Source organism: Monodelphis domestica, chromosome 1 (genome assembly GCF_027887165.1).
Source record: "Monodelphis domestica isolate mMonDom1 chromosome 1, mMonDom1.pri, whole genome shotgun sequence".
Taxonomy (NCBI): Eukaryota; Metazoa; Chordata; class Mammalia; order Didelphimorphia; family Didelphidae; genus Monodelphis; species Monodelphis domestica.
Genome location: NC_077227.1, coordinates 414,177,894 through 414,204,926, shown reverse-complemented (window position 1 = coordinate 414,204,926; position 27,033 = coordinate 414,177,894). Strand labels below are relative to the sequence as shown.

General features: G+C 39.6%; 1 protein-coding gene across 2 annotated transcripts in view; it reads right to left on the bottom strand.

Moving 5' to 3' along the window:
- Positions 1-2,573: 2,573 nt before the first annotated feature.
- The window catches only part of PAPPA (pappalysin 1), a 289,767-nt gene continuing 265,307 nt past the window's right edge, over positions 2,574-27,033 (bottom strand). Inside the window, exons 21-22 of one of the 2 annotated variants that reach the window (XM_007474734.2) lie at positions 20,649-20,747; positions 2,574-8,279 (exon numbers count right to left, since the gene is read on the bottom strand). In XM_007474734.2, coding sequence (XP_007474796.2) covers positions 8,172-8,279; positions 20,649-20,747 — 207 coding nt within the window. In that variant the 3' untranslated portion in view covers positions 2,574-8,171. The remainder of the gene's footprint in view (positions 8,280-20,648; positions 20,748-27,033) is intronic. The other variant, XM_056822169.1, reaches the window with a different exon arrangement.

The window sequence follows — 27,033 nt, the reverse complement described above, 5'->3', positions numbered from 1 at the left end:
GACTTCCCAGACCTAAACACACTTCTTGGGAATTACTCTCACATATATACATTTTTCTTGAAAATTCCTTGAGAGCGGGAAACCTGAGAGAAGCTCAAACTTGTTGTTCAGCCATGTTCAGCTCTTTATGACATCATTTGTTTGTTTATTTGTTTTTGGCAAAGATACTCTATAGAATTAGGAAAGGGAGGCAAGTAGGGTTGAGTGACTTGCCCAGGGGCACACAGTTAACTGTCCAGCTCAAACTTTGTATAGTTCTCTAAAGGTTACAAAACATTTTCTTTAAAATAATCTGTGTGATAAAAAGCAAAATGAGTATCATCATTTACTGTTTGCTATCATGCAGATGAGGAACCCAAGGGAGAGTAGGTGGTTTGTCTAGAGGCCCCCAGCTACTTAATTTTCAGAATTGGGACTCCACCCCTGCTACGGAGACTCTGTGTTCAATGCTCATTCCATTTCACCAAGATCAGCTGGCTCAAGGCTTTACCTCTAGTTTAATCTCCCCTACCCACTTCTGGCAAGCCTGAGCTTAAGGTGGCAGCTATTTTATGAAGCCTTCTTTGACCCACACCCACTGAAGCTTGTTGCTTCTCTCAAATTTGCCCAGATCATTTCATCTGAGTCTCTCTTTCAACTCTATCACTTGACAATGTATTAGACTTCTGTGTGTTTGAGTGTGTGATATTTATGCCCAGCAGAGTCCAAGGTTCTTGGGGAAAACCTTGGGCTCATAGTTTCCAAGAAGAGACTTTAGAAGTCATCAAATCCAACTCTATTAATAACAATAATAATAGCATTTACATTATGTCTACTATGTTCTGGTCATAGTGCTAAGCATTTCACAAATGCAATCTCACTTAATCTTCATTACAACCCTAGGAGGTAACGTGAATACTATCTCGACTTATCCAAGGTTACAGAGATAGTAAGAATTTGGGGCCAGATTTGAATTTAGGACTTCCTCACTCCTAATTTCCTTGGAGGCCAAGATCTCTGTCCACTGTGCCATCTCGCTGCATTATTTCCCACCTGGGAATGAATATGAAGAAACTGATGTACAGATCAATTAAATGAATTTGCCAAAATATGTGGGAGGCATTTTAAATATGACTTGAACCCATATGTTTCTGATGAACAGAATGCAGACCAATATTCCCCGCTGCCTTTATGAACTAGAGCAAGAACAATGTAATGTTCATGAACTAATCCCAGGGCCTGAGATACTGAAGAGGCTTAATAAATGTTTGTTGAATTGAATCTTACATATCGGGAAACAGGCCCAGAAAAGTGAGGCTTGTGCCACTATTTAGAAATGAAGGCTTCCCAGCTCCCAATTCAGTGTTTTCCCAAAACAGAAATGATTTTTCTTGTGAAGAAGATCCTTATTAAGATCGTATTTCCTATGTCTTAGTAAGCATGGCCTCAGAGAAATACTAATCCATCATAAGACCATGAAGTTGAGAAACCAAGACAGTTAAACCACCCCTGTCAGTGCTCAGTTTAGCAGAGAGTGTCCTCACTGCATGCAAGTTGTTCTCTAATCACCACTAAATCTTCAAGAATCTCCTGGGCTTCCATGAAGAACTAGCAGCTCCCTTTCCACAAAGTATTCCTTCCTCTCACAGACAACCAAATATTCACCAAATATATGACTTCTTCTTCAGTAAAAGTCCTGGGGACTGATGACCCAAATTCTTTGTTTAGAGGAAATGGATAATAGCTAAGCAGAACTCATTCTCCTTGTGCAAGAGTAAGGCCTGGACAATGGCCTGAATCAGGAAGGATCCATAGAATTAGAGATATAGTTGTCATAATTATTTTTGAAGGTGCCATGGCTGGTTATGCTAAGTAAGGGGAAGACCCCAAAATTCATATTTCTAGTGCTATACCCTCATCCTACTTGAAGTGGTTTTCTATTTAGCTATTGAAAAGCACTTGAGCAGGCTTAAGTCCTGGGTTATCTACTCTAAATTTTACATATCTATATGTATATATGTACCTATGTTTATATATATACATATAATATACATGCATTTGTATTTTATGTTTACAAACTTTAAAGTTATAGGAAATAGAAAAAGTACTGAACTGCTTTAGACAAAATATAATGTCTTAGATTTATAGATGTGACAACTGGGACACTTTAAGATGACTACTGGTCAGTATTATTTTGGAGTAAAAATCTACCCTGAGATTTTGTGATATTCTGATATGCCTCAGTGTCCTCATTTTTAAAATGGTCTACCAGTTGAATTGCATATCTTTTTTCTCCTCTCTTCCCCACTAGCCACCACATGCCCTGCCTAGTCAACAGACATATGTGTTTACCATAGTTGTTTTAGAAAATAGATGATTGTATGACTTGATTTTATTATATTATCAGTTTCCCCAATTCTTTGCAGATAGGGCCTTTACATCCTTGGATATTATTACCTTGGTTTCTAGGTCTTGTAGTCCCCCAGGATCAGAATCAACAATCATCTTGCCCTGCCCAAGTGTGTGTATTTGTGCGAGTCTATACTTGTGAAACCATCGTACTGCTGGGATGTACAAAATCACACCAGGAAAGGTTTAAGCATACAAGTTGTTATATATTTTTATAATATAGAATTTTAAGGTATAGGAATCAACAGTGGCAAAATATTTCTGTCTTTGACAATTTTAGTGAAATGCAAACCTGTATTTGAGACCAGGGAAAAAACAGTATGAAACAATGCCATGGTTACAGAAGGTTAACAATCTCTCAAACAGCAAAACAGGACAGTGATGGTTAAAAACAGTATTGAAAAAAATAAATTAGATGAACATTTGTGTAAATATAAATTAAAAAAAAAAAGATGACAATCTTAATAAATAAGCTATACTATTTACATCTTTATATATGGCTTGGAGACTTAAATTAGATCCATAAAACAGACAAACAAATAAACAAACCCCAAAACAGGAGCAGCAAACGTACGTGCGTGAGGTACAGAATAAAGATTGAATTGTGTTTTGCTTTGGGTGTTTACTTTTTTCCTTTTTTTTCCTTTCCTTTTTTTTTTTTAATTTTACAGTAGAATGTTCATGAAAACAGATCTTCAGCACTTGGGATGTGAAGTGTTATTTGCCATAGTTTCCAGAAGGTGCCAAACAGATTCCAAAATAATAATAATTATAATAATCAGAATAATTATAACAATAATAAAAAGGTACAGTATGATACATAAAGATGGAAGAGCCTTTTGTAATATGAATACATTTTCTCTAGACGAGATCACAGTTTTATTTGTAAATATTACATTTAAATATATATATACACATATATGTACAGATATATTTATATACATGTGCATATATATATCAATATAGAGATAGATATCTGCAGACAGGTAACTGATTACAGAGGCCCAACAATGTAATTCCTAATTATTCCAATTTCCCTTTGTTGACTGCTGGTGTGGAGTTCAGTTAAGCTCCTTTGCTTTGTCCTTGGAAGGTAGGTTGTGGTTTGTAAGGAGCATGACCTCTCACTTTTTAGAGAAAATAGTTTAAATGACGCCACCCACCAAAAAAAGGGGGGTGGCGTCTTAAAACCAAACAACTCAGTAAAACTGAGGTGTTGCCTGAAGTTGTCTTTTCTGCTTTCTTCCCCAATGGGCTAAAAACAACTTCACACTTTTCCTCAGAATATGACAAGCTGACTTCTGATGGCTTTTATTCTTTCTATGGGGAGGAAGTAATTGGATTTTAATTAGACCTCAGAGCTGGAGAACAAGCCAAAATTCAGGAGGAAAAAAAAAGTACAATAATAATAATAATGATGATGATAAACTCGAAATCTTCTAAAACACAAGCCTCTTTCCCCAGGTGACTCTAAGTAGGAACATAGCATTTTTTAACTTGGAAACTAGCAAGAATTCATTCTCACCTCTCATTGGTCTTAAAGAGTAATACTTGGAATGTACCATGCCTTTGTCCCCAAGCATCTCAAAATGGTTTTAAAACCTCAATCCAAAATGTCCCTCCCAATGAGATAGGTAAGAATTATTATCCTCATTTTATAGCTGGAGAAACTGAGGTATGGAGAGGTTTTAAGTGACTTGATCATAGCAAAAACAAAAACAAAAAATTGGCCAGAACTCCTGTGCTCTCATTTCTGAGCCAGATTTCCTTTTGGCTTCTCTTTTCTGTCTTCCAGGCCAAATGTTCAGTTTAGAAATTGGGGAACATTTGAATAAAACACAAATAAAGGATTTGGTTTGGTTTGATTGTCCAAACCCAAACTTGTGGTATTACCTGTCTTGTTTAGCAGCTTTTTGGGAAAACTGGATCATGCACAGTCATTCTGAGTGCATTATTGAGAGCACAGTCAAATACTAGTGAAATACAGACTTTGAATAATGTAAAAAGCACAAATACATATTTTTTTCATCTTAAGATCTTGTAAAATTGAAAACAGCACGCTCTCCAAAACAAAACAAATAGCCATACTACCAAAGTGATAAAAATTTGCCTTATATCCTGGGCCTACCAGAATGAATGAGGAAAAACAGGGTTATTAAAAACTCCACTGTGTTTTCTCTTCTAGGGAAATCTATGAGATTGTGTCTAACTCACTACTCAAGTTGTAGAATATGTGTTTTTTTATGACACCTAAAAATATGTTTTGCTCTTTTTGGTTCTGGATCATGCAATTTTTTTTCTTTTTATTTTTTTACTCCTCTTCTTTAGTCCCTCTCTTCTATTCACTTCACTATTTGTACAGATTTCTTACTACATATATATTTTGACTTGAATTAATTGTAGCAAGAAACTGGCTTACTTTATTATCATCATCATCATTATTTTTTTTTAAAACACAGGTAAAACCTATTACAAACCGACAGTTACAACCAAGTTTTTTTTTGTTTGTTTGTTTGATTATTTTTTTTTTCCTGGAACTGGAAGGGAGGTAGCTGAAATCTATCTTAAAGTATCATCTTCCATAGCCTTCCACTCTCAACCTTGTGTTAAGGGAATATGGCTAGCAAGATGGCAAGAATATCCAGACACCCTCCTCAAAGCCCTAAGGATGAGAATCACAGAGAGTAAGTAGATCCACTTTATACCAAGCCCTACCATCTAGGAATGCTGGTCTTTTCACCCTTCACCAAAATGAGTTCCTCAAATTAGGAAGAATTCACTCCTTTCCCCATACCCCCTTTCCCAAGACAGTTGGCACAAAAGTGTTTCAGAAAATTGGGTTGGTGGCCTTGGGTGTTTCTTAAATCTTTCTAGGATAGGAAAAGCATAATGCATTAGAATGCCAGCCATACCTGTAACAAGAGAGCAAATACTTCATCAATCAGACACTGAGTCCAACATTTTCAGGACCTCACAGCTATCTATAATTAGCAAAGGTTTGGAGGTCTCTTTAGATAATCTTTTTGTGATCTCTGAATATATATAGGATAATAAGAGTTACACAAGAGTTGGATCTAAGTCCCCAGAAAAGGTCAAGGAACTTCTCAGCCACTTGAAATTAGTGGTAGAGACAACAGGGCATATTCCCTTCTCACAGGCGGGGAGAAATCTGTTTAGATGCTGCCCTTCTACCCCACCATCAATGCAAACACCTCCCCACTTCTACTGTGCAATAGGCCTTGGAGAGAAACTGAGGATGGGCAGGATATATAACAACAAACTCTCCCTCTTTTCCCTCCCCATTTTTGGCAAAAAAAAGAAAAAAAAAGTCTTTTCCTAAGCTAATTTCCTTAACAAAGTGACTACTTCTTTGAAGGAGAATAGGGCAAGTATGGCTGGGTGTTAAACTATTTTGTTGAAAAATCCCCTGGACTTTTTGGAAGAATCATTCATCTGATGAAAAGAATACAGAAAAAATTGGCATGATCAACAGGGTCTGCTCCAAAATACTTGCCTCATTTCCCTGCCCTTTGCCTGTCCCACTTTCTCAAATACAATTAGGAAGTTACTTCTCTCTGGGTTTTCAAGGATTGTGATCCCCCTGATAAAAGGTGTTACTTGCCCTATCAGCTAAATCTAGTTAGGAATTGTTAGCTTGTTGAAAGCAAGATGAAGAGGACCCAAGTTGGAGAAGGCTGCTGAAAGGGCCAGTAGGTGGAATGAGCCTCCTCCTAGCCCTGGGTCTCAGAGGATTGATACTGAGAGGCTTAAACTTTGATAAAAGAACCTTGTGTGAATGTTTTGTGTCATTTCAATGCTTGTTCGTGCCTGTAATGTAGACCATGCTTAAGATGCCCTTTATTTGTGGGGGGTACTGGGTTGCTGAGGGAAGTGACCAGGGCCTGAATCTGTCCCCTGACTCTTTCAGTTAAGAAACCTTGGTGGAACCTGTTCAAAGATTGGCTCTCCTACATCTTGTTTTTCTGAGCTCTAGGCTAAGACCTTGCTTGAGATTTGACTTCAAACCTGATATAAACTGGTCTCGATTCACCTTATTCCTTCAACACTAACCTACCATATTGAAGAGATGTTATTTGGTCCTAGTTGCTGATAACCATTTTCGCTGAGGTGATGTAGGTGGGAAAACAAGTGATGTACTTATCCCAACTAACTGTACCCCCTAAGCCTAGGAGAAGAGAGACAAAGGGCCATGGTCTCCACCCACTGGCTTCAGGACATGACAGCCTGGGACAAGCAGGAAGAGAACTGGATGTTGGGGACTGGAGCTGAGCTCTTCCTGATACATCTAATTTCTGAGCCTTTCAGTCCTACTGAGGTGAGACCTCTCTGGAGTATAGAGGAGTTGTGCCTCCTCCAGGACTGTGTTTGTTCCCTAAAAGTTGGTCTACTAGTAATATTTATTCAGAGTAGAAATGAATCCTAGAGACCAATATCTAGCCAGGCATTTGAATCTCTTTCTGGCTCCTGGAAATATAACACTGATACACTTAGTTCTGAAAGACTAACACTGTCTTCAGCATTCTTTGCTCTGGTTTGAGGACCCTTAAAATAGTTTTTAAAAGACTGTTTGTTTGACAACCTCCAGGCTCCCTCAGACCCAAAAGGTCTATTCCGGAGTGGGGTGGGATGTGAGCTCTCGCCACACAAGCCAGTGAGTGTCCTTTCCTTTGCTGGAGGGTTAAGAGGGTGGCAGTGGGGAGAAGTGGAAGGCAGGCTGTGGGTAAGCTTTAAGGCAGACCATTTGGTAATTTGGGGGTTGTTGTAACCCTGTCCTGACACAGTAAAGAAATGAACCAGATGGGATGTAGCAGCAAGGTATAGCAGCAAGATGTGCTTAAATGGCAAGTTGTATGGGTGGGCGAGATCCACTGGTTCTTCCTCTTTGTTCTCTTGGGGTATAAGCACCTCACAGTCTCTGAGGAGCCAAGCCAGCTCAATGGTTCTGACAGGCCAGGCCCAAGACTCTTACCACCTCTCATCTGGAGCTTCATCCCAGGACTGCTCACTACTCTCTCTGAAGGGAAGACCCCTGCCTAGCAATAGGAAGAGTGGGTAAGAACCTATTCCTGTTCTCTTGGACCCACTGCCAACTGAGACTGAGGAGCCCAGCCTTTCCCCTTCCAACTACCACCATCTTGGGATGAAACCCGTGTCCCCCAACCCAATACTTGGAGCACAATATACCTTGGCACTCAGCATTGGTCTAATGTGGTCTTAATAACTCCAGGAGTTTCAAAGCTGTAACTCTCCCAGGGAGAGTTAGCAGTGAGCACCAGAGATGAATGTGTATTGTCTTTTCATCTCTCCCTCCTTCATCTCTAAAGAGACAGACACATGGATATACATATATATGGATAGATACATGCATGTGTGCATATATGTGTATGTATGTATGTATATGCATGTGTAGAGACCACATATACACATCCTAGATAAAGAGCTCATTTGTAACCTCCGTCTCAGACATGCTGTTCCAATTATGCGGGCCCATCACTGCACACCACACACCACTGCAATACTTCCAAGTCTTCTGGACTTAACTCTGTTCTGTTTGGTCATTATGATGCGATTTGGTACGTAACCCCAGCTTCGAGTCCTTCTTGGGCAAAATTAAAGGCAGACTGGTTGAATTCTAAGGGTCCCTGGGTGCAGAGAGGCCATTCAGTTGAGCAGCTAACAATAAAAACAATACCAAAAGGGATGTGGTGTCTTGTGTAGCCTGCCTTCGGGCTGGGTGGTCTCTGGCTCCTCTTCGCCCATTGTTAGCCATGACTGTAGGCCCGGAGGTCCTTTCGACCGTGCTCTTGGGCCTTGGGGTCTCGGCAAGCACAGTCTCCTTGTAGGTCACAGGACATAGGAAAGGGGGTGACCTGCAGGGGAGAGAAGGAAGAAGGAAAGTGAGCAGTGGAGGTCCTCCTCATGGGAAAGTGCTCTTTGTGATGGCTGCTGGCAGCATCTTTGGGTCAGACGAGGCTTCTGCTGTCTGGGTGGCACAAGACCCTGCTACATTTTATGCTTTAAATCCTTATTAAAGATTCAGATGAGAGACACTTGGAGCAATTTTACAAGAGGTGGTGATTTCAGATGGGGTTAGAGGTGGAGATAGACAGACAGACAGACAGATTTGGATTCTAGTCTTGAGTTGGATGCCTAGGAAAGGGAAGAGGAAGAGAATAAGTATTTAGATGGCACCTACCACATGGTGCTGTGCTGAGCACTTTACAAACCTTATCTCATTTGGTCCTCAAAATAACCTTTAGAAATAGATGCTATTAGGATCCCCATTTTAGAGTTGAAGAAACGGAGGCCGACAGATCATCCAGCTAGTACATATCTGAGAACAGATTTGAACTCAAGTCTTTCTGATTGAGCAGGTCTACTTCTCTGTCCACCATGTTACTTAGCTTCCTCAGAGTATTATTACATTTGAACAGTGCTTTCAGGTTCATAAAGGTTTGACCTTGGGTAAGTAATTTTACCATTTTAGCTCTAACTCTCCCAATAATGATGAGGATGGGATTGCCCAAGAGGATAAATTTCCTTCCAAGACTAGGACCATTTAAAAAGAAAACAGGAAACAGGGTACATTATAAAATGCACTAGAGGGAGCAACCAGGTGACTCAGTGGATTGGGAGCCAGGCCTAGAGATAGAGACGAGGTCCTGGGTTCAAATCTGACCTCATACACTTCCTAGCTATGTGACCCTGGGCCAGTCACTTAACTCCTATGGCCTAGCCCTTACTGCTTTTCTGCCTTGGAACCAATACATAGTATTGATTCTAAGATGGTAGATGAGGGTTTGAAAAAAAATTAAATAAAATGCACTAGAGTTAAGAGTCAGAGGATCTTCATTCGAATGCTGGCTTTCTTGCTCACTGTGTGATACTTAGGAGGTGATTTCCCTCCTCTGAGCCTCTGATTCCCACCTATAACATATACAAGTTGGACTAAATATCTGAAAGGCCACTTCAACCTATTTGAAACCCCAGTGTCTCAGTTTCTCCCATTTAAAAAGCAGTAGGGAGTCATGAATGAAATGCTGTCCTTGACTTTTGAAAGGGCTAAGTCTGATTGCTGAGCCTGGATGCTAGCAAAAGGTGATTTCACCTTATTGCATCATAACCTTTGCGAAGGGCATTCTCAAGAGTGTCTCCCATCTGCGCAGATGAAGTTAATGACCTCACCCCTCCCCCTCCTTCTAGGGGAGTGCTGCAACCTGCTCAGATGTTCTCAGTGAGCAATCTGCATCTTTCTTGATCTCGCTCCACTCATTCTCTCCATCCTCCTTCTTTTCTCCTCCCTTATGTTGTTAACACATGCCCCGTTAGTTAATTTCTGGGCAGCGTTTGCATCACCTCAATGGATTTCCTGTCCAATAAGGATCTATCCCCCACATCCCTAACACACTAGGAATGTACTCTGCATATAGTCATCACAGCTCCTTGCTCCTCTCCCACATGCATCAGCCTGTCTGCCTAGGGAGACTGAGTCTTCAATCCATGTAGTAACTGGGGTGAGGAATACTTGAGTTGCCAAATGGAGTCCTTTATTGCCTAACTCAGAACAAGGAGAGTGTGGCAGAACAGAGTAACTAATTTCAATCTATTCAAGTCCCCTGCAATGCAGAACTAAATTGCTGTCCCCATGGGGAAGAGAATGGTCCCTCTGGCCAAACCATTTGACTAGACTTTTGTCCCAAAGGAAAGTTTAAGAGAATGAGGACCCTCTTCCTTAACTAACCAAATTCACATTGACTCTGATTTTCCCATTAAACCTTTTATTTGACTCCTCTCAAAAACCCCAGATGCAGAATAGCATAGAGAAAAGAGAGGGGAACTAGATTGAGGGTCCACTAATGTTTAAGAAACTGGAAGATAACAAAGGTCAAGAAAATCCTTATGTAAGAATCTTAGTTCTTAGGAACACTTCTAAACTCCTAAAAGGACCAGGAAAATAATTCCTCAATATTCTCTATTGGAATTCTTTCTGATTGCCACTAATTATTTGCCTGAACTGAAACAAGATTTTTTTTGGTTCTCTGAAACTCAGTTTGCACATTTCTATAATGGGGATGGGGTACACAAAGTTAAGAATTAGATGATTTCTAAAAAATCTTCCTGAGATGAAGGCATTTCTTTCAAATCTATAAAATAGTGTGAAAAGATGCTGACAAATGTCTTGCATGGGATGGAAGAATTACCAAAGAGCATCCATTTAAGAAGCATGGCCCAGTGGGAAAAGATCAATGGATTTATGGTCAAGAATCCTCAGATATTTTCCCAGTTATGCTAATTTAATTATCTGTGTGACTTTCAGCAAGTCATTTCAACTCTGTGTCTTTATCTGTTAAACCAAGAGATTAGACTAGATGATTTTTGAATTTCCTTTGGCTCTAAATCCTATGGACAAATGTACATCATGCAATTACTATAGTTATGTGCTAGGTACCATATTAGTCTGAGAAGGATATCAAGAGAATGGAATGCAAGACATGGCTCCTGTCCTCCAGGATCTTACTAATTAAGGGATTGGGTAAACAAGGCATATATGAAAGGACTAAATGAAAATGCAATACATTGTGTGGCTAAATAAAGGCTAGAGCAAAGCAACAAGTGTTATAACAAAGGCTGGAAGTGATTGGAAGATGGAGAGAGCTCCTATCCTCTGGGGTAATTAAAGAAGTGAGACTTAATGCTAGATGCTGACATGAGAATAAGGTAACTTGAAAAGAAGGTGAAGGGCATTTCCATGAGAAAATAAGGAGAGGAGAAAAGTTAGCCAGGAGTAGGGATAGGGAACCATGAGGTTGACCTCTTTGGAAATCCAAAGGATTTAGAGTAGGAAGGGAATTTGGAAACCATCTAGTCCAATCCTCTCTTTTGATAAATAAGGAAAATGAAGCTTAGAAGTGCACTGGCTTGCTCAAAAGTCATATAGGTAACTTTTCCAACAGTTTTAAAAATTCCTTACTTTCTGTTTTAGTATCAATTCTGTGTCAAGGGTTAAGCAATTGGCATTAAATGACTTGCCCAGGGTCACACAGCTAGGAAGTATCTGAAGCTACATTTGAACCCAGATTTTCATGGCTCCATGTCTGGAGCTCTATCCCCTGTGCTACCTATCTGTACAGATGAATTTTATAGTGCTTTTTACCTCCTTAGCCAATTGGGACCTTGAAGAAATCACATGAGATATGCAGGGTAAGCATTATTATTTCTATGTTGTTGACAAAGACACTGAGGTTTAGAAGGGGAAAGCCACATGATGTGACTGACACCTAAGCATACTTTTTTTTTTTCCCAACAGCTCCTGAGCCCTGCCAATTTAGATGGAAGTGGGGTAGGGTTTACATTTTGAGGTTCTTTCCAAACTTTGCAAAACTATTCCTGAATAGGCCCCTGGAGGTAATGGAGGCTGGAGAGGGAGGGTGCATTTCCTGCAAGAGCTGTTTGGGCAAAAGCTAAGTTTTGTTTTGTTTTTTAGGTAAAGCCTTTCTTCTTTTGTTAGCCAAGTCTGAGTTCAGGAGATGCTGTTTCTCCCACTGGAACGCATGTAAGGGCTGACTCCTTAACCTGTTTAATCAATTCAGGAATGCAGCCAGTTGAGGAGAAACACAAAATTCTGAACTCAGAAAGTCTTGGCTGCTATTGTGAAACAGGTAAGGGCAGGATTCTGACTCAGACTCCGGCAGGCAGATAACAACCTTGGGAGTGGAGAAGTAGAGAGAGAAGATCGGCATGAGAACACCAAGTCAAAGGGTCACAGAGCTGGAAACCAAAGTACCAAGAATTTACTAAGCACCTAATGTGCGCAAAGCACCCTGCTAGGCAGGCACTGGGGATTCAAGTCAAAACAAAATGCAATGCCTTTCCTGAAGGAGTTTATATTTGGCCTCAAGAGATGCAGAACCGTGTTCTGAAAGGCCACAGGGCTCTTAACAATTTTAAAGACTTAGATGTTGGTAGGTAACACCTACCTGTGAGTCAACACTAAACCCTAAATGTCCCCATTCAACCCTCAACGAAACACTGCCCACACCTGGCAGGTCTTCTAATTTGACTGGCAGTTTCCCAGGATTTCTTCTACAGCAGGGATTCTTAACCTTGCCTTGTGTCATGGACCCATCTGGCATTCTGGTGAAGCCTATGTACTCCTTTTCTGAAGGATGTTTTAAAATGCATAATGAAATATGTAGAATCACAAAGAAAATCAAAGATTAGAGACAATCAAAATGGAAACCTCCCCATTGAAATCCGCAGACATCTTTCATTCAATCTTCCTATGGACACCTGGGGGAGGAGACAAGTGGGGTCTCTGGACCTCATATTGACAACCTCAGTTCTCTACAAGTGACAATGGGATGGGAGTCAGGAGACTTGTGTTCTCTCCCTATTTTTATCCCTAGGGCCATCAAGGAAAGCTTCATGGAAGAAGTGAGCCTTGAGTTAGGTGCTGACTTGAAAACAGGATCACTTGAAAAGAAGAAGGTAAGGCAATGACAGGGGAAGGATTGCTGAAATGTGAGCAAAGTGAGCTGACTTCTGATAGTAATGCTACTCAAGGGGCAATATGATGTGGTGGATAAAGCACTGGATTTGGAATCATAAAGATCTGGGTTCAAATTCTAATCTTAGACATTTGCTAATTGTGTAACCTAGTTGTGCCTCAGTTTCTATTTTAGTAAAATCAGGATCTTTGACTTAATGGCCTCTAAAGTTTCTTATTCTTAAAATTATGAACCTGTGATACTTTGATTAGAGGGTAGGATTTTATCTGTGTTTGAATTCAGACAAATCAGTTCCCCTCACTGGACTGCCATTCCCCCATCAGTATAATAAGGGGGTTGAGCTATATTATAAGTTTAGAATTGGTTTCTCCTAGCACTCACAGTTTATGAACCCTAAAGAGCTCAATCTCACAACAACTCTGGGGAATATTCTTTCACAGCTGGAGAATACCTAAAAAAGAAAAGTCTGCTCTTCTTTGCCAAATAGGAAGGTAGAAGACCGTCGTGGACTGTCAAATCCTGATTAGGATGTTAACATCATATTTCAATGTCTAGAATTTAAGGGCAATACATTGTAGTGGACACAGCATCAAACAAATGTAAGTTAAGAGACCTCAATGCCAGTCATGGTGCTGCCATTTCCTTGTCACATAATCCTGAAAAAGTCACTTAGCCTTCCTCCTCTTCATTTTATACATTTGTAAACTAAGTCTTAGATAAATTTTAAGTAGAATAATGCAAATGATATTGCATTTTGAATTAGAGAATCTGAGTTTGATCTAGTTTTGCCAATTATTCCATGTATAACCATGTCTATAAAATAAGAAGGCTGAACTAGAAAATAGTTTATATAAATGTAGGATTTAACATGTTGACAGATTTGTGATCTTGTTCCCTCCAATGGTACAGAAGAGGAATAATCCATGTTTTCTCAGCTTGTGAGATTCTTGACCAGTTTCCCACAAAGAATCCTTCATTGAGGATCTACCCATTGTTAGAAGCTTTCTTCTAAGTCTTTCTAACATTCCATAGGTATCAGAGTCTCACAGACATCACAATTCACCTCTTATCCTTTGCTCCGGCTGCAGGAATGGTCTACCTCTTTTTCCTATTCACAAACATGTGTGGTCCATTTCATTAATGTATACACCCAGGGATATGTGTATATAGTATATGTGTATATGTGTGTATGTGTGTATAAACCTAGTAGTGTTGAAGAGGGAATTGCCCAAGAAGAGAAATCTCTTTCCAAAACTAGTACAGTCTAAAAAGAAAAAAGGGTACATTATAATCACATATTAAAGGTGAACATTAGGTAAAAACTTTAAAGGACATTAATATTTCTTTTAGAAACTAAAAAACCAAAAACTTAACTAAACTGAATTTTTAAAAATTCACAACTAAACTTTATTTTAAAAAAATAACCTTTGCAAAGGGTTCTTCTGTAGTCAAACTCTTCTTTTTCTTCTTCTTCTTTTTTTTTAAACTCTTACCTTCCGTCTTGGATACTGTGTATTGGTTCCAAGGCAGAAGAGTGGTAAGGGTTAGGCAAAGGGGGTTAAGTGACTTTCCCAGGGTCACACAGCTAGGGAGTATCTGAGGCCAGATTTGAACCTAGGACCATCCATTTCTAGGCTTGTCTTTCAATCCACTGAGCTACTCAGCTGCCCTTCAAACTCTTTTTCTCATCTGAAAATGCAGAAAAGCTTTTTCAGCTTAATTTTGGATTAAAAAAATACAACATTTTTGTAACTGGGACCTGCTCCTCAGTAACATATTTTGCCATGATGAGAAGAATAGTGATGAAGTTTAAGAACTGGGAACCAAAGGGATATGCTTTTAAAATGTAAAATTTTAATGCTCTTCTTTTTCTTTCTGTAAAACTAATGGCTACATACAAAGGGCAGAGTCACAGAAAACAAAGAATCAAAGGGGATTAAAAATGTCTATTTCATTTTTTTTCTGACCCAGCACCTGTCTGGAGCCTTTGAGCAGAAGTAGGGACCTTCCAGTGACAGGAATGAGAAGGTCATATAAGCCACCTGTATCCACGAAAGAGAAATACAACGATGGCAAGAAAGGCAGTTCTGCAAAGAAAATTGGGAATATGGTCTCAGAAGGACCTGGGATTGAAAGTCAACCAAGTCTTTAGACATTTTTCCTTGCACCCAAACCTTCAAGAAGCAGTGGGAATTTTGGAGAAAGAATAACAAATTGTAGGTGAGAATATTTCTTGGTGATTAACCTATTTTGTTCTAAAAATCCTGACAAAACTGTTCAAGACTAAAGTGATCATTTCAAATAATCCAGATTTTGTATCCATAAGTCAAATAATATCAAGGTTCATAATTTTCATTTGGTTTTTGATAACATGATCTATATGAAGACCTGCCCAAATGGAACTAAAGTACTTGGCAAGGCTGACTTGGCAAGGTTGGTAGGCTGAAGTATATGACGAGATCTAGTCAGTGTCCCTCTGCTGACACTCCATAGACTGGCACAATCATGGCATGAACTAAAAAAGGTACTCATTAACCACAAACAGAAGTGAGCAATGAGGCCAATGTTTTGATAATCTTCCCCAAAGAGGATCTCATTAAAACAGGCAAAACCATGTAAGAAATTTGAATTCCTATCAACTTTTAGCACTGTTGACCAAGGGGAGGCAAGGCTGGGCCTCCAGAAGAAAACTTCTGATCCCTCAGAGATTGGATTAAATTGAAAAATTATGGGAAGTTGTCACATCTCTATCCCTAAAGCCCTTAAAAAGAAAAAAAAGATAGGTGGTCCTCACTGAATGTAGGAGACTACAAACACTGATCTTGGGAGGATCTTTAGAGATCAAGGATGCCAAGAGGCAAGATGGGAGAATAAAAAGAGCACTGAATTTGGAAACAGAAGTCTTTGGTTGGAATCCTAGTTGTAGGATTATTATTGTTATTATTATTATTATTAGCTAGGTGGCTTTGAACAAATCACTTTTGCTTTTCTCAGCCACAATTTCTTGATCTGACCAATGAATATATCACTAGTACAACCTCTTTCTCAGGGTAGTTGTTGGGGAAACACTTTGTAAATCTTAAAGCACTACGCAAATATGGATCACTATTATTCTAGGATAACAGTGAAGAAAGGGCTTCACTCTGAGACAAGAGGAACAAAAATAAAGCAGAAGCCAGTGATTTTCACAGAAGATAGGCAAGAGTCTGCTTAGTCTAAGCTCACCCTCCACATCTGGGAGTGCTGAGGAAATGCCACAGGGTTTCAAAAATGCCATGATCACTATCAGTGAAGAGAAGAAAGTTGCCAGAACTGACAGTAGTAAACAACTCTGGCTTCCTTACTCTGTAGCCCACTGAATCCTGGCTTGAGTCATTCTGGAACCCCTCTGGTACCATCCAGTCAATTCCAAGTTTTCAGAAGCACAAGGCAGCCTACAGAACAAGTATGAGTGGAGGGGGAGGGAAGTGATGAGGGAAGAGGACCACATGCTGGGAAAGAGCGTGTCTGGAGACTGCTGTCAAAGCATTTTTGAAACTTCCCTGATGTGAACAACTCTGAAAGTATGAATAACAACTCCCTCCTTCCTCCCTGCACTTACAGTCTGCGCCTGCGCTCCGGTGTGCATCACCTTCTGAATGCAAAGGTTGTATCAAGATAACCAAGGCAGGTCAGGGCAGGGAGATCTCACTTAATTCTCCTTTATTTGACACCCTTCCCAGGTAAATGATGATGGACCCGTTGAGGAGGGGGAGGAGGAAGGAAGACAAGAAAGGGTTTTTATTTTCTTGGCTTCTCAGGCACAAGAATGATTCCCACATATTAAAAATAAAAAAGGAATCCTATGAACCAAGAGGTCATATTGGGTCAAGTGCAGGATTTTAAAGGTCCTAGAGAAAAAATCACGAGAGCTGATGGTTGAGAGAAAGAGAAGACTTAGGGAGTATAGTATTCCTACATCAACCTGGTTAGAGTACTAGATTTGAGGAAGAAACAGAATTAACTCATGACTGTGAGTAGATTCAGCAGCTAACCCAAAGATCAGGAGAAACTTTATGGACATAATCTTAAGAGCAGAGTCCTAAAGACACCTAATGGAGGCAGGAGTTCAGGCATGGTTTTATGGGGAATTCTCTGAGGCTTGAAGGAACCCATTAGACTTAGATGACTTCTGTGTATTAGAGGATCCAGGTCTAGTTTCATCTTAATTCATCCCAGTGAATAGAAGCTGAGAGGTAGCTTGTTTATGGTGTATGGCTCAAGAGGTAAGCTTCCACCATGTATAATGATGTCCAGGGAAGAGAAAGGGGGATACCGAGGAGGGATATGTAAAACCACTGACAGGTGGTAGCATGACAGTCCTAGCATCCTTGGAGAGCTCTATCACCTTGGCACCACCCAGGCCTCTGCCTGTATTCCTCCTGGAGCTCCAAGGCTGAGAGTTCTGGGCCTGCAGTAAGCCAGAGGTGGTTGCCAAACCGCATAGAGTGCAAAAGCCACATTACTCTGCTGTTCAGCAATCAGCCTCACTTCCCATCTCCCTGCTACTGATTGTGAAAACATGAATACAATTAGTCAAAATAATCACCCAAGATTTAATGGCATGATAGACCACCCCTGGGCTGCGGGGAGACACTCTCTTACTTGTGGGTGGGTTATCGTGGTCAGGTCCCCCAGCTTGCTAGGACCTGGAGGTCAGAGAGTCCTTGAGCAAATGCCATTTGGGAACCCTCTCCTTGGGAGAGCTGTCCTGTTGGGATAGCTGGACTTTCTTGAAGCCAGGGATGTCTCCCAAGCCAATGCAGTGGCAGCAGCTGCTGCTTTTAATTTACCCTTTGTCTGAGAAGAAATCCCTTGGCTAGAGACCACAAGATGCACCAGGTCAGTGAATCTCTAGATTCTACCAAAGTCCTAAAGGTCCAATAGGCCCTTGCATTAAAGTCCAAACCAAGTTCAGATGGAAAGGTGCCTTTACCATGGAGAAGGAATCTCATTTGTGTTCATCCCTACCCTATCCACCCTTCCCTGAAGCTCATTCTTCAAGGGCACAGTGATTGGAACTGGAAGGGATCATAGAGATCATTATCACATTTTTGGAATGTGGATGGAAGCTGGAAGGCCACATTTCAAGGATATTGTAGAAGAGATTCCTGTTCAGTCACAGGCTGGATTATCTGACTTCTTAGATTCATCTCTGAGATTCAAAGAACTATTGTTCTTATGGATATACAATGTTCTTATAACTTAGAATGTTCTCAAAATACCTTGAGCAGAACTTCCCTTTTCTCTTATTATAGTTCCCACCTGGTAGTACTATTATTGATATCATAGCTGCTTTCCTCCCCACTGCAAAAAGGACAAGTTTTTTTCCCTCAATCTTTATAAATCTACCACTTACCCATATTAGGTACCTATTAATTTTTTGAAGAAAATTTTCACAGAATCACAATGTTAGAACTAGAAGGCATCCTTAGAGATCATCTACACCAATTCTCTTATATCTTATAGTTGAAAAACCTGAACCCACACAAAGTTGTTTGTCCAAGGTGAGATTGCTAATAAGGAGTAGAGATGGGACTTGAACTGATGTCTTCTGAATCTTTTGACTATATCTCCAAAGTTCAGAGAATTAGGCCAAAAGATACAATCATCAAACAACTTTACATGGTCCACACAACCTATGGCTAAAAGATAAGATACATTCTGAACCCTTTGTAGGCATCTGAAGATGAAAACAAGGGGGCAGCTGAGTAGCTCAGTGGATTGAGAGCCAGGCCTAGAGATTGGAGGTCCTGGGTTCAAGTCTGGCCTCAGACACTTCCCAGCTGTGTGGCCCTGGGCAAGTCACTTAACCCCCATTGCCTAGCCCTTACCACTCTTCTTCCTTGGAACACAGTATTGATTCCAAGATGGAAGGGAAGGGTTTTTAAAAAACAAACAAACAAACAAAAAATGAAGATGAAAACAAGAAGAGAAACAAGACTATGTGGAATCATGACCCAGCTCCTCAGGATGCCAGGAGATCAAAGAAAGACCAATATCAATGTCTCTTAGCCATGCTATATCCCAACCCCTAAGGAGCTCTCCAGTTACAATGGAATACTTTCCTTAAAGCCTCTGAGCTTCTTCAGAGGGGGTACCTATGATCTCTCAGATCTTGGGCTATTTGAACAACCTTGGGAACTGCTGATATCTCGGACCTGGGAGAATGCTAGTGGTGAGACTTTTTTCAAGGGCCTCAAAGTGGCTGTTAAAAATGTCAATTTTGTGCCCATTTTTGAACACCTAAAACTATGTACAGGACCATAAGCTCATTCAGTCTAGGACCTTTGTCCCTCACCATTGTCTGGTTGTACTTTTCAACTTAGTGACACTGGTCACCTATTATTCTGTCACATGAGAATCTCTGGAATCCAGGCATTTTTATTTTTTTTTATTGGCTATATACCTAAAGTCTGAAATTCTTTCCTCATCTCTGCCTCCTGGCTTCTCTGACTTTCTTCAAGTTCCAGCTAAAATCCCAAATTTTAAAAGAAATTTTTAAAATACTCTTTAATAGTAATGCCTTAATGCCTTCCTTCTGTGGATTACTTCCAATTTATCTTAAAGATAATATGTTGTGTGTAGTCATTTGTATATGCATCTCCCACAAGCTCCTTGAGAGGATGAACTTTTTGTTTTACTGTTCCTTCTTTTTTTTTCTCCTTCCTCTTACTTGACAAAATGCCCAACATAAAGCAGATACTCAGTGAATGCTTGCTGAATAACTGAATGCAGATGCCCTCATATCAATGACCTTTTTTAAACCAATAGGTTACAAATGGGGTTCAGGATCTTAAAGGAATTTCAATGAAGTGAATAAGAAAAGGATACCAAATCCTCCTTAGCAATGAAAATGGGCAGCACAAAACCCAGCATACACATGCATTTTATTTAATAGGAAAAGCCTTTTGGTTGTCATCTGTAGTCTATTAATTCTTACTTAAAGTACAAAACTAACAAGTTTAGTTGCCTGATTTACCACCTTATGACAGATTAGGAATAGTGAATTAAAAGGTTTCCCCAGTTGAATTCATCCTTGAATTCCAGGAATGAGGCACATGGGAACATCTTGGGGTGATAAGTATGGGATTTAGAAATATTTTCCTCCAAGAAGGAAAACTAGCTCTTTCAATTATCCAGAGCATGGCTGCAAAACCCAAAGTAAATGAAAAGAGGCAGTTTGGTTGCTCATTGGATAAAGAGCCATCCATACCTGGAGATGGGAGCTCCTGGGTTCAAATTTGACCTCAGACACTTCCTAGCTGTGTGACCCTGGGCAAGCCCATAAACCCCCATTGTTTTGCCTTTACCAATTTTTTGCCTTGGAACAAATACACAGTATTGATTCTAAGATAGAAAGTAAGGGTTATAAAAAATAAGTGGAAAAATATCTTCCTTAGCAACCAAAATAGATATCTCAAAACCCCAGCAAAGACATATATTTTATTTCATAGGAAAATCCTTTTCATCATCATCTATGGCCTATTAATTCTTACTTAATATACAATAAAAACAAGTTTGGTTGCCTGATTTACCATCTTACAACAGATTAAAAGCAGCAAATTAAAAGGCTTCCCCAGCTGGATTCATCCTTGAATCCTAGGAATGAGGCACATGGGAATACCTTGAGGTTATAAGCATGGGATTTGGGGATGGTTCCCCCAGGAAGGATAAATATCCCTTACTTACTTTTTTAGTCTTAACTGTAGAGGCACAACAATCACCCCCATCATAGTTGCAGAAGGCTCGGTTGTTGATGGCATCACAGTAGTTGTCTCCCATGAAAGGCTGTTGAAAAGAAGACAAAAAATGCCCCCCAACAATGGGGGAAAGAGCTCTCAGCTATCCCTGTGGACTGGATGTGTGCAGTTGCGGAAAGGGAAGCAAAGTGAAAGAAGGAAGTGAAGTGGCACCTTCATAGAGTCCATGGTCAGCTAAATAGGGGAGGCTTGCAATATTCCCAAATGGTCAGTAGCCTGCCTCTATCTCTTCTTCTACTGTCCCCCTTTGGGTTTTCTTTTCTTAGGGCGGCATGTCTACAGGAAATGCTCTCTGAATCTTTACTTCAGGCAGAAGGTCTTGCTATCAGGTTAGTAATGCCAGGGTTAATAGGAGAGAGTCGAAGACAAGGGACATCAGAAATTTAATCAATAGTAGAAGCTCTGAGCAATTTTTATGGCTCAACTATAAGTGAGGATTATTAATAAAACTAACTTTGAGGAGCAAGGAAATGCAGTCAGAAAGAAGAGGGAATAAATCAAATAAATGACTGTCCTTTCCTAGAGATACGATGTGGCATTTTGGAAAGAGCCCTGAACTTTGGAGTAGGAAACTTGAGTCCAAATCCTAGGAACATATATACCACTTTGCTGTGTGACCTTGAGCAAATCATTTAACTTCTCTGGGTCTCAGTTTCCTTATTTGGAAAACAGGGATAACTATAATAATAATAATAATTTCCCTTGGCTGACAGGATTATTGTGAAGATTTTTTCCTTTTTTAAAATTCTAAAGCTCTGGAAAAATATGATTTGTAATTTTGTAGATTTTTTTCTAAGTTGGTTGTATGATTTAAGTAAATGTCAATAGATTTGGGAGTATTCTCCATTGGACAGAATGTTGAATAAAGAAAAAGTTAATCTAGTTAAAAGAAGAGGTAAATAATACAAAAGCCTCCCTATAGGTAGGATACATGACAAGAAAGGGAAAGGGAATATATCAAGAGCACTGGCAGAGGACCTACATTCAATTCCCACCTCACAGATTTATTCCTTATGTAAACTGAAACAAGTCAGTTAACCTATTCCAAGGCCTCCAGTTTCTTCAACTATCAAATGAGTTTAGACTAAATGATATCTGAGATCCCTTTCAGTTCTAGAGCTATGACCCAAAGATCCTTGCACATCTCTACTGTTCTATAGGGTCTGGGGCCTCTGTGGTACAGACATCTTCAGTACACACATCTAAGAAAGCTAAGGATTCTTTCAGGGAGCAGAAAGATCGGAATCTACTCAGAAATTATATGACTCCTAAGGGGACAGATACTCCATCTCACACCAACTCTCTTACCAAAGAACAGGGGAAGTCCAGAAGATGAAATGAAATAACAAAAAATAGGTTAGTGTGGATGCTGAGGCCATCTCTGTACCTCTTCACTGGGAAAATTCAAGCCTTTATTGGAGGGATAGCAAAGTGTAATGGAAGTAATTCAGGACTGGGAGGCAACCTCTTTGGGCTTTAGCCCTAGCCCTAATCTTAAAGACCTTGTTCAAGTCATTTCATTTCTTTGATATAAAACAAGAGGGTTGGATTGGATGACTTTGAAAGTCCCTTAAACATAAACATGTTAAAATTCTACATTTTAGGAGTTGCTTGACTTATAAATTAAAGGGATCTCCAAAGTTTCCTAGTACAATCTCCTTCATATCAAAGAGTATAAAACTGATGTAAATTGTTGCATTTAGTGAATTAACCAAGGTCACAAGTAGTGTTGTAGGCAGGTCTTGAACCCAGGTCCTTTTGTCTCCACAAACAATGTTCTTTCCATTATCTAGGGGTTCTTAATTGTGTGTGAGTGTGTGTGTGTGTATCCATTTTTCAGAATAATGTTTTTAAATGCATAAAACACATAGGATTATTATAGGGGATTTTGAAATAAAGTTATTAAAATTTAAAACAAAAACAAGTTCAGGGGATCTCTGGTTAAGAACCTTTCTCATATGCCATCCTGTCTTTTCTACCTCTGGCATTGGGGGGAAGTAGCATGGTACAATGAAAAGAACACTGGCCTTGCTGTCTGAGTACCTAAGTGTACATCCTACACCCCATTATTTATTACCTGTGTGGCTTTGGGTAAATTACATATTTTCCATGGGCCTTTGTTTTTCTCATTTATAAAATGTGGAGGTTGGACCAAATGGTCTTTGAATTCCCTTCCTAAACCTTGGAGAAACTAGGTAGTGAAGGCGATAAAGAGCTTGTCCTGAACAGCCAGGAAAACCTGAGTTCAAATCTGATGTCACACACTAAGTAGCTATATGAATCTCAGCAAATCACTCTATCTGCCTCAGTTTCCTCAACTGTAAAATAAGAATGATCATAATAGCACCTGCTTTACAGGATTATTGTTAGACTCAAATAAGATAATATTTGTAAAGTACTTAGCATAGTACCTGGAACACAGAAGCTACTTATTCTCTTCCCCCTCTTCCCCAGACCTCTCTGATCCTATTTTAATAGTTGATGCTCTAAGATCCCATCTGTCTGTAACATTCCACGTCCTAGACTCTAGCAGTTTTTTAAGCTTTGAGATCTATTCCAGCTCTAGTAGTCTATGTTTTCAGTTATACCATCCAATGTGGGTGATTCTAACTTTAACATCGAGGTTCAGTGAGTGTTTTGGGGAAACAGACTTAAAGTGAGTTCATCTAAAGAGGCAGCCTTGGTTTCCATTTCTGTATGCTGTCTTTCTGTGAATTTCCATGAAGTGGCTAGGCTCTCATTAACCCTCTTGACCCCACTGTTTCCTCCCCCAAATCTCCCAGGGCACAGCACTACCAGGTTCCTTTTCACCACCTCCCTGTTGGTGTCTAAAGGAAGAAGAAGGATTGACCTTTCCCCCAGAAATCTCTCTTATGAAGGATGAGCTAAGAAACTATTCAGAGCTCAGAGCTCATGTGAGTGAGTGAGTGAGTGTGTGTGTGTGTGTGTGTGTGTGTGTGTGTGTGTGTGTGGCTGAGTGACAGGAGAACTACTCTATGATTGCATTATTAGGTTTATATTCTACCAGATGCACCAGAGCCAATCAATAAGGATTTCAGTTCCCCTTTCCTCTAAGAAGACTGCTTATAGCAGTTATAATATCACATATATTCAAGAACCAAAAAAGCTGGCTTGCTAGGACCTATCTTGCGAATGAAAAGAGATAGATCAGCTATTTTTATTAAAATTCTAGCCATTCCAATTTTTACGATACCCAACAGTTAACAAATTAACATGCAGCGGGCATACTACTAGATTTAGAGTTTGACAACGTATATTTCGATATTTGTTCTGCCATTTACTATCAATGTGACTTTGGATAAATCATTTAACCTCTATGTGTCTCACTTCCCTTACCTATAAAATGGGGGAGGATGGACGATGATCTTTGATATCCTTTCTGCGTCTAAATCTACGATTCCTCTCTTTTCTGTATAATGCCCCTGAGAGGCAGGTGTTTTATGGTTTGCTGTTATTCCCATTTAAAGAAAAGGGAACTGGGGGTAGCTAGATGGCTCAGTGGATGGAAAGCCAGGCCCAGAGACAAGGAGGTTCTGAGTTCAAATCTAGTCTCAGACACTTCCTAGCTATGTGACCCTGGCAAGTCACTTAACCCCCATTGCCTAGCCCTTACCACTTTTCTGCCTTGGAACCAATATATAGTATTGATTTCAAGATGGAAAGTAAGGGTTGAAAAATAAATAAAAAAGAGAAGGGAATTGAAACTCAATGAAGTTGTTACTTGCTCACAGTCAAAAGATTAGTAAGTGGCAGAAGGGCTTCAGATTTAAAACCAAATCATGTGACTTTTAGATATAATACTTTTTTTCACAGAACTATGCTGTTGGGCTATACTCTGATATCAGTGAGGAATCAACTAGAGAAATGACAATGAAGGCCAAACTTAGGGGAGAAAATGTTATGTCAATTTTTTGTGAAAAGATACAATTTTTAAAAATGTAAGGTTTGACATTGAATGCTCAGGAATTCAAAACAGAGAAATCTTTAATTGTAAAACTACCATATAAGGTGTATTGGAGCTTTATATGAAATATCAAAAACAAAAGATATCATTAAAACAGAGGAAATTAAAATTGCATTGATTCATACAATTCTTTCCATATTTCTTCATTTTTGCCATTTTATGGAGCCAAACCCTTTTATTGCTATATTAGAATTTAGTCAACTATTCCTCCTTCCATTAAAACTCATAAGGTGTTCCCAGATTTTCACTAAGTATGACAAATAAGTAGCAGTTAAGAATATTTTGATACTGGGGGAAAATTTAGCTCACTTGAAGTAAAAATGAACTAGAAATAACTACTTTCTTCATTTTCTAAGCAAAGGAAAGGCCTCTTAAAGGATGAGGTACTTGAGCTAAGCTGTGAAGTGAGCTAGGGTTTCCAAGAAGCTAAGGTGAACAGGGAGAACCTTTTAGGCATGTAAAGAGGTCTTGAGAGTTGGGGGATGGAATGTCATGGATGGGGACCAATAAATAGGATAGTCAAAGATGAGTTATATGAGGGAGAGTAAAACCTAATCCGCCAGAGAAAACAAGCTGGAGCTAAATAGTAAAGGGCTTTAAATGCAAAAGAGGAGCTTAGATTTTTACCTTAGAAGTAAGAAGGAATCACTGAAATAAGTGACATTTCTTGGTCACAATTGCCTTCCTATCTCTCTGACCAATCTTTCTCAGCCTCTTTTGTATCATCTTTGTCCCCATTTGTGCCACCCACCATACTATTTTGGGATCAATCAATAATCGTTCGAGAATGCTAGTGATATAGTCATCCCCACACTTTGGTAATATCAATTCAACTGTGGTGCAAAGGATGTGATGGTTGAGTAGAAATTAAGGGGGTATCCATCAGTTGGGAGAATGCATAAACAAATGGTGGTAGAATATGAATGGAATAAAATGCTATTGTGCTCTAAGATATGACATGGAATGATTTTGGAGAAACCTGGGAAGACTTTTATGAACTGTTGCAGAACCATGAGAACAATTTATATTATAATAGCAACATTATAAAACTAAACAACTATGAAAGACTTCAGAACTGTGATCAAACATTATTCCAAAAGACTCACACCATTCACTTTAACATGTAAAATAAGACAGCTTTTTTGAGACATGGCAAATAAGGGAATCATTTTCCTTAATAATGCATATTGTCACAAGGGTTGCTTTTCTTTTCTTTTTTCTTTCTTTTTCCATTTTTTTTCCAGTGGAGGAAAGTAAAAGAGAGAAAATAGAATCTTATTATTTTTTAAGTAAATAAAAACCAAGAGAAGGGGAGAGAGGAATGACTAAAGAGGAAAACTTCAGGAAGAAAAAGGAGGGGATATAAAGAGAACACAAGTGGAGAGTTTGGTCTTGTAAGAAAAAGGGGGCATCTCTATTTTAGAGACTGGAGTAAAGAAGGAGAGAGTAAAAGGATATTGAGGTGATTTGAAGTACAGAATTAGGGAGGAGAAGGAGTTCCTCTGATAGTTTTTTAAGTCTTCTTTTTAAACCCTTCCGTCTTAGAATCAATACTGTTTATTGTGGTTCCAAAGCAGAAAGGTGATAAAGTCTAGGCAAGAGGGTTAAGTGAATTGCCCAGGTTAAGTGACTTGTCACATGGCTAGGAAATGCTGAAGTCAAATTTGAACTCAGGACCTTTCATCTCTAGGCCTGGCTCTCAATCCACTGAGTTACTTAGCTGCCCCCCACCTCCCTGCCATGTCTTTTAAATATTCACCAGGGTACATATCTCCTTTAAACAATCCTCATATGTCATTAAGGACCTTTTCCCTCTTAGTTGACTTTCCCTAGATGTGTTCTAATTTTTAAAAGGCTTTACTAAAATGTGGCACTTGGAAATGAACATAATATTTTAGATGCAGTCTGACTAGGGTATAGTTAGGACTATCACCAACTTATCCCTTAAAGCGAAAGGCCTCTTCCAGAAGTCTAAGATCACATTTGCTTTTCTTGCATGCCAAAAAATATTCTTGTGTTCCATTAAACTTTTAAGTCATTTAAAACACCACCATAACTTTTCCAGGCAAGCCTCTGCCTAGCTCTGCCTACCCAACATTGTATTTGAGAAGGGCAGGTTACTCAGTTCTCAATCAGCAAAGCCCCAAATCTTAGAGTTCTTAGGGGTACTGGACAAGAGATATGGGGTGAGTTCCAGACTGTTCTGTCTGGCTCTTTGGGGCAGGGTTCAGCCGCTCTCAGGCTCATGTTCAGTTTGTCTCTTGGTGGCTCTGTAGGGACACCACTGTTCTAAGCATATATCACAGGGATGTGGGAGGAGAAGGGCAGT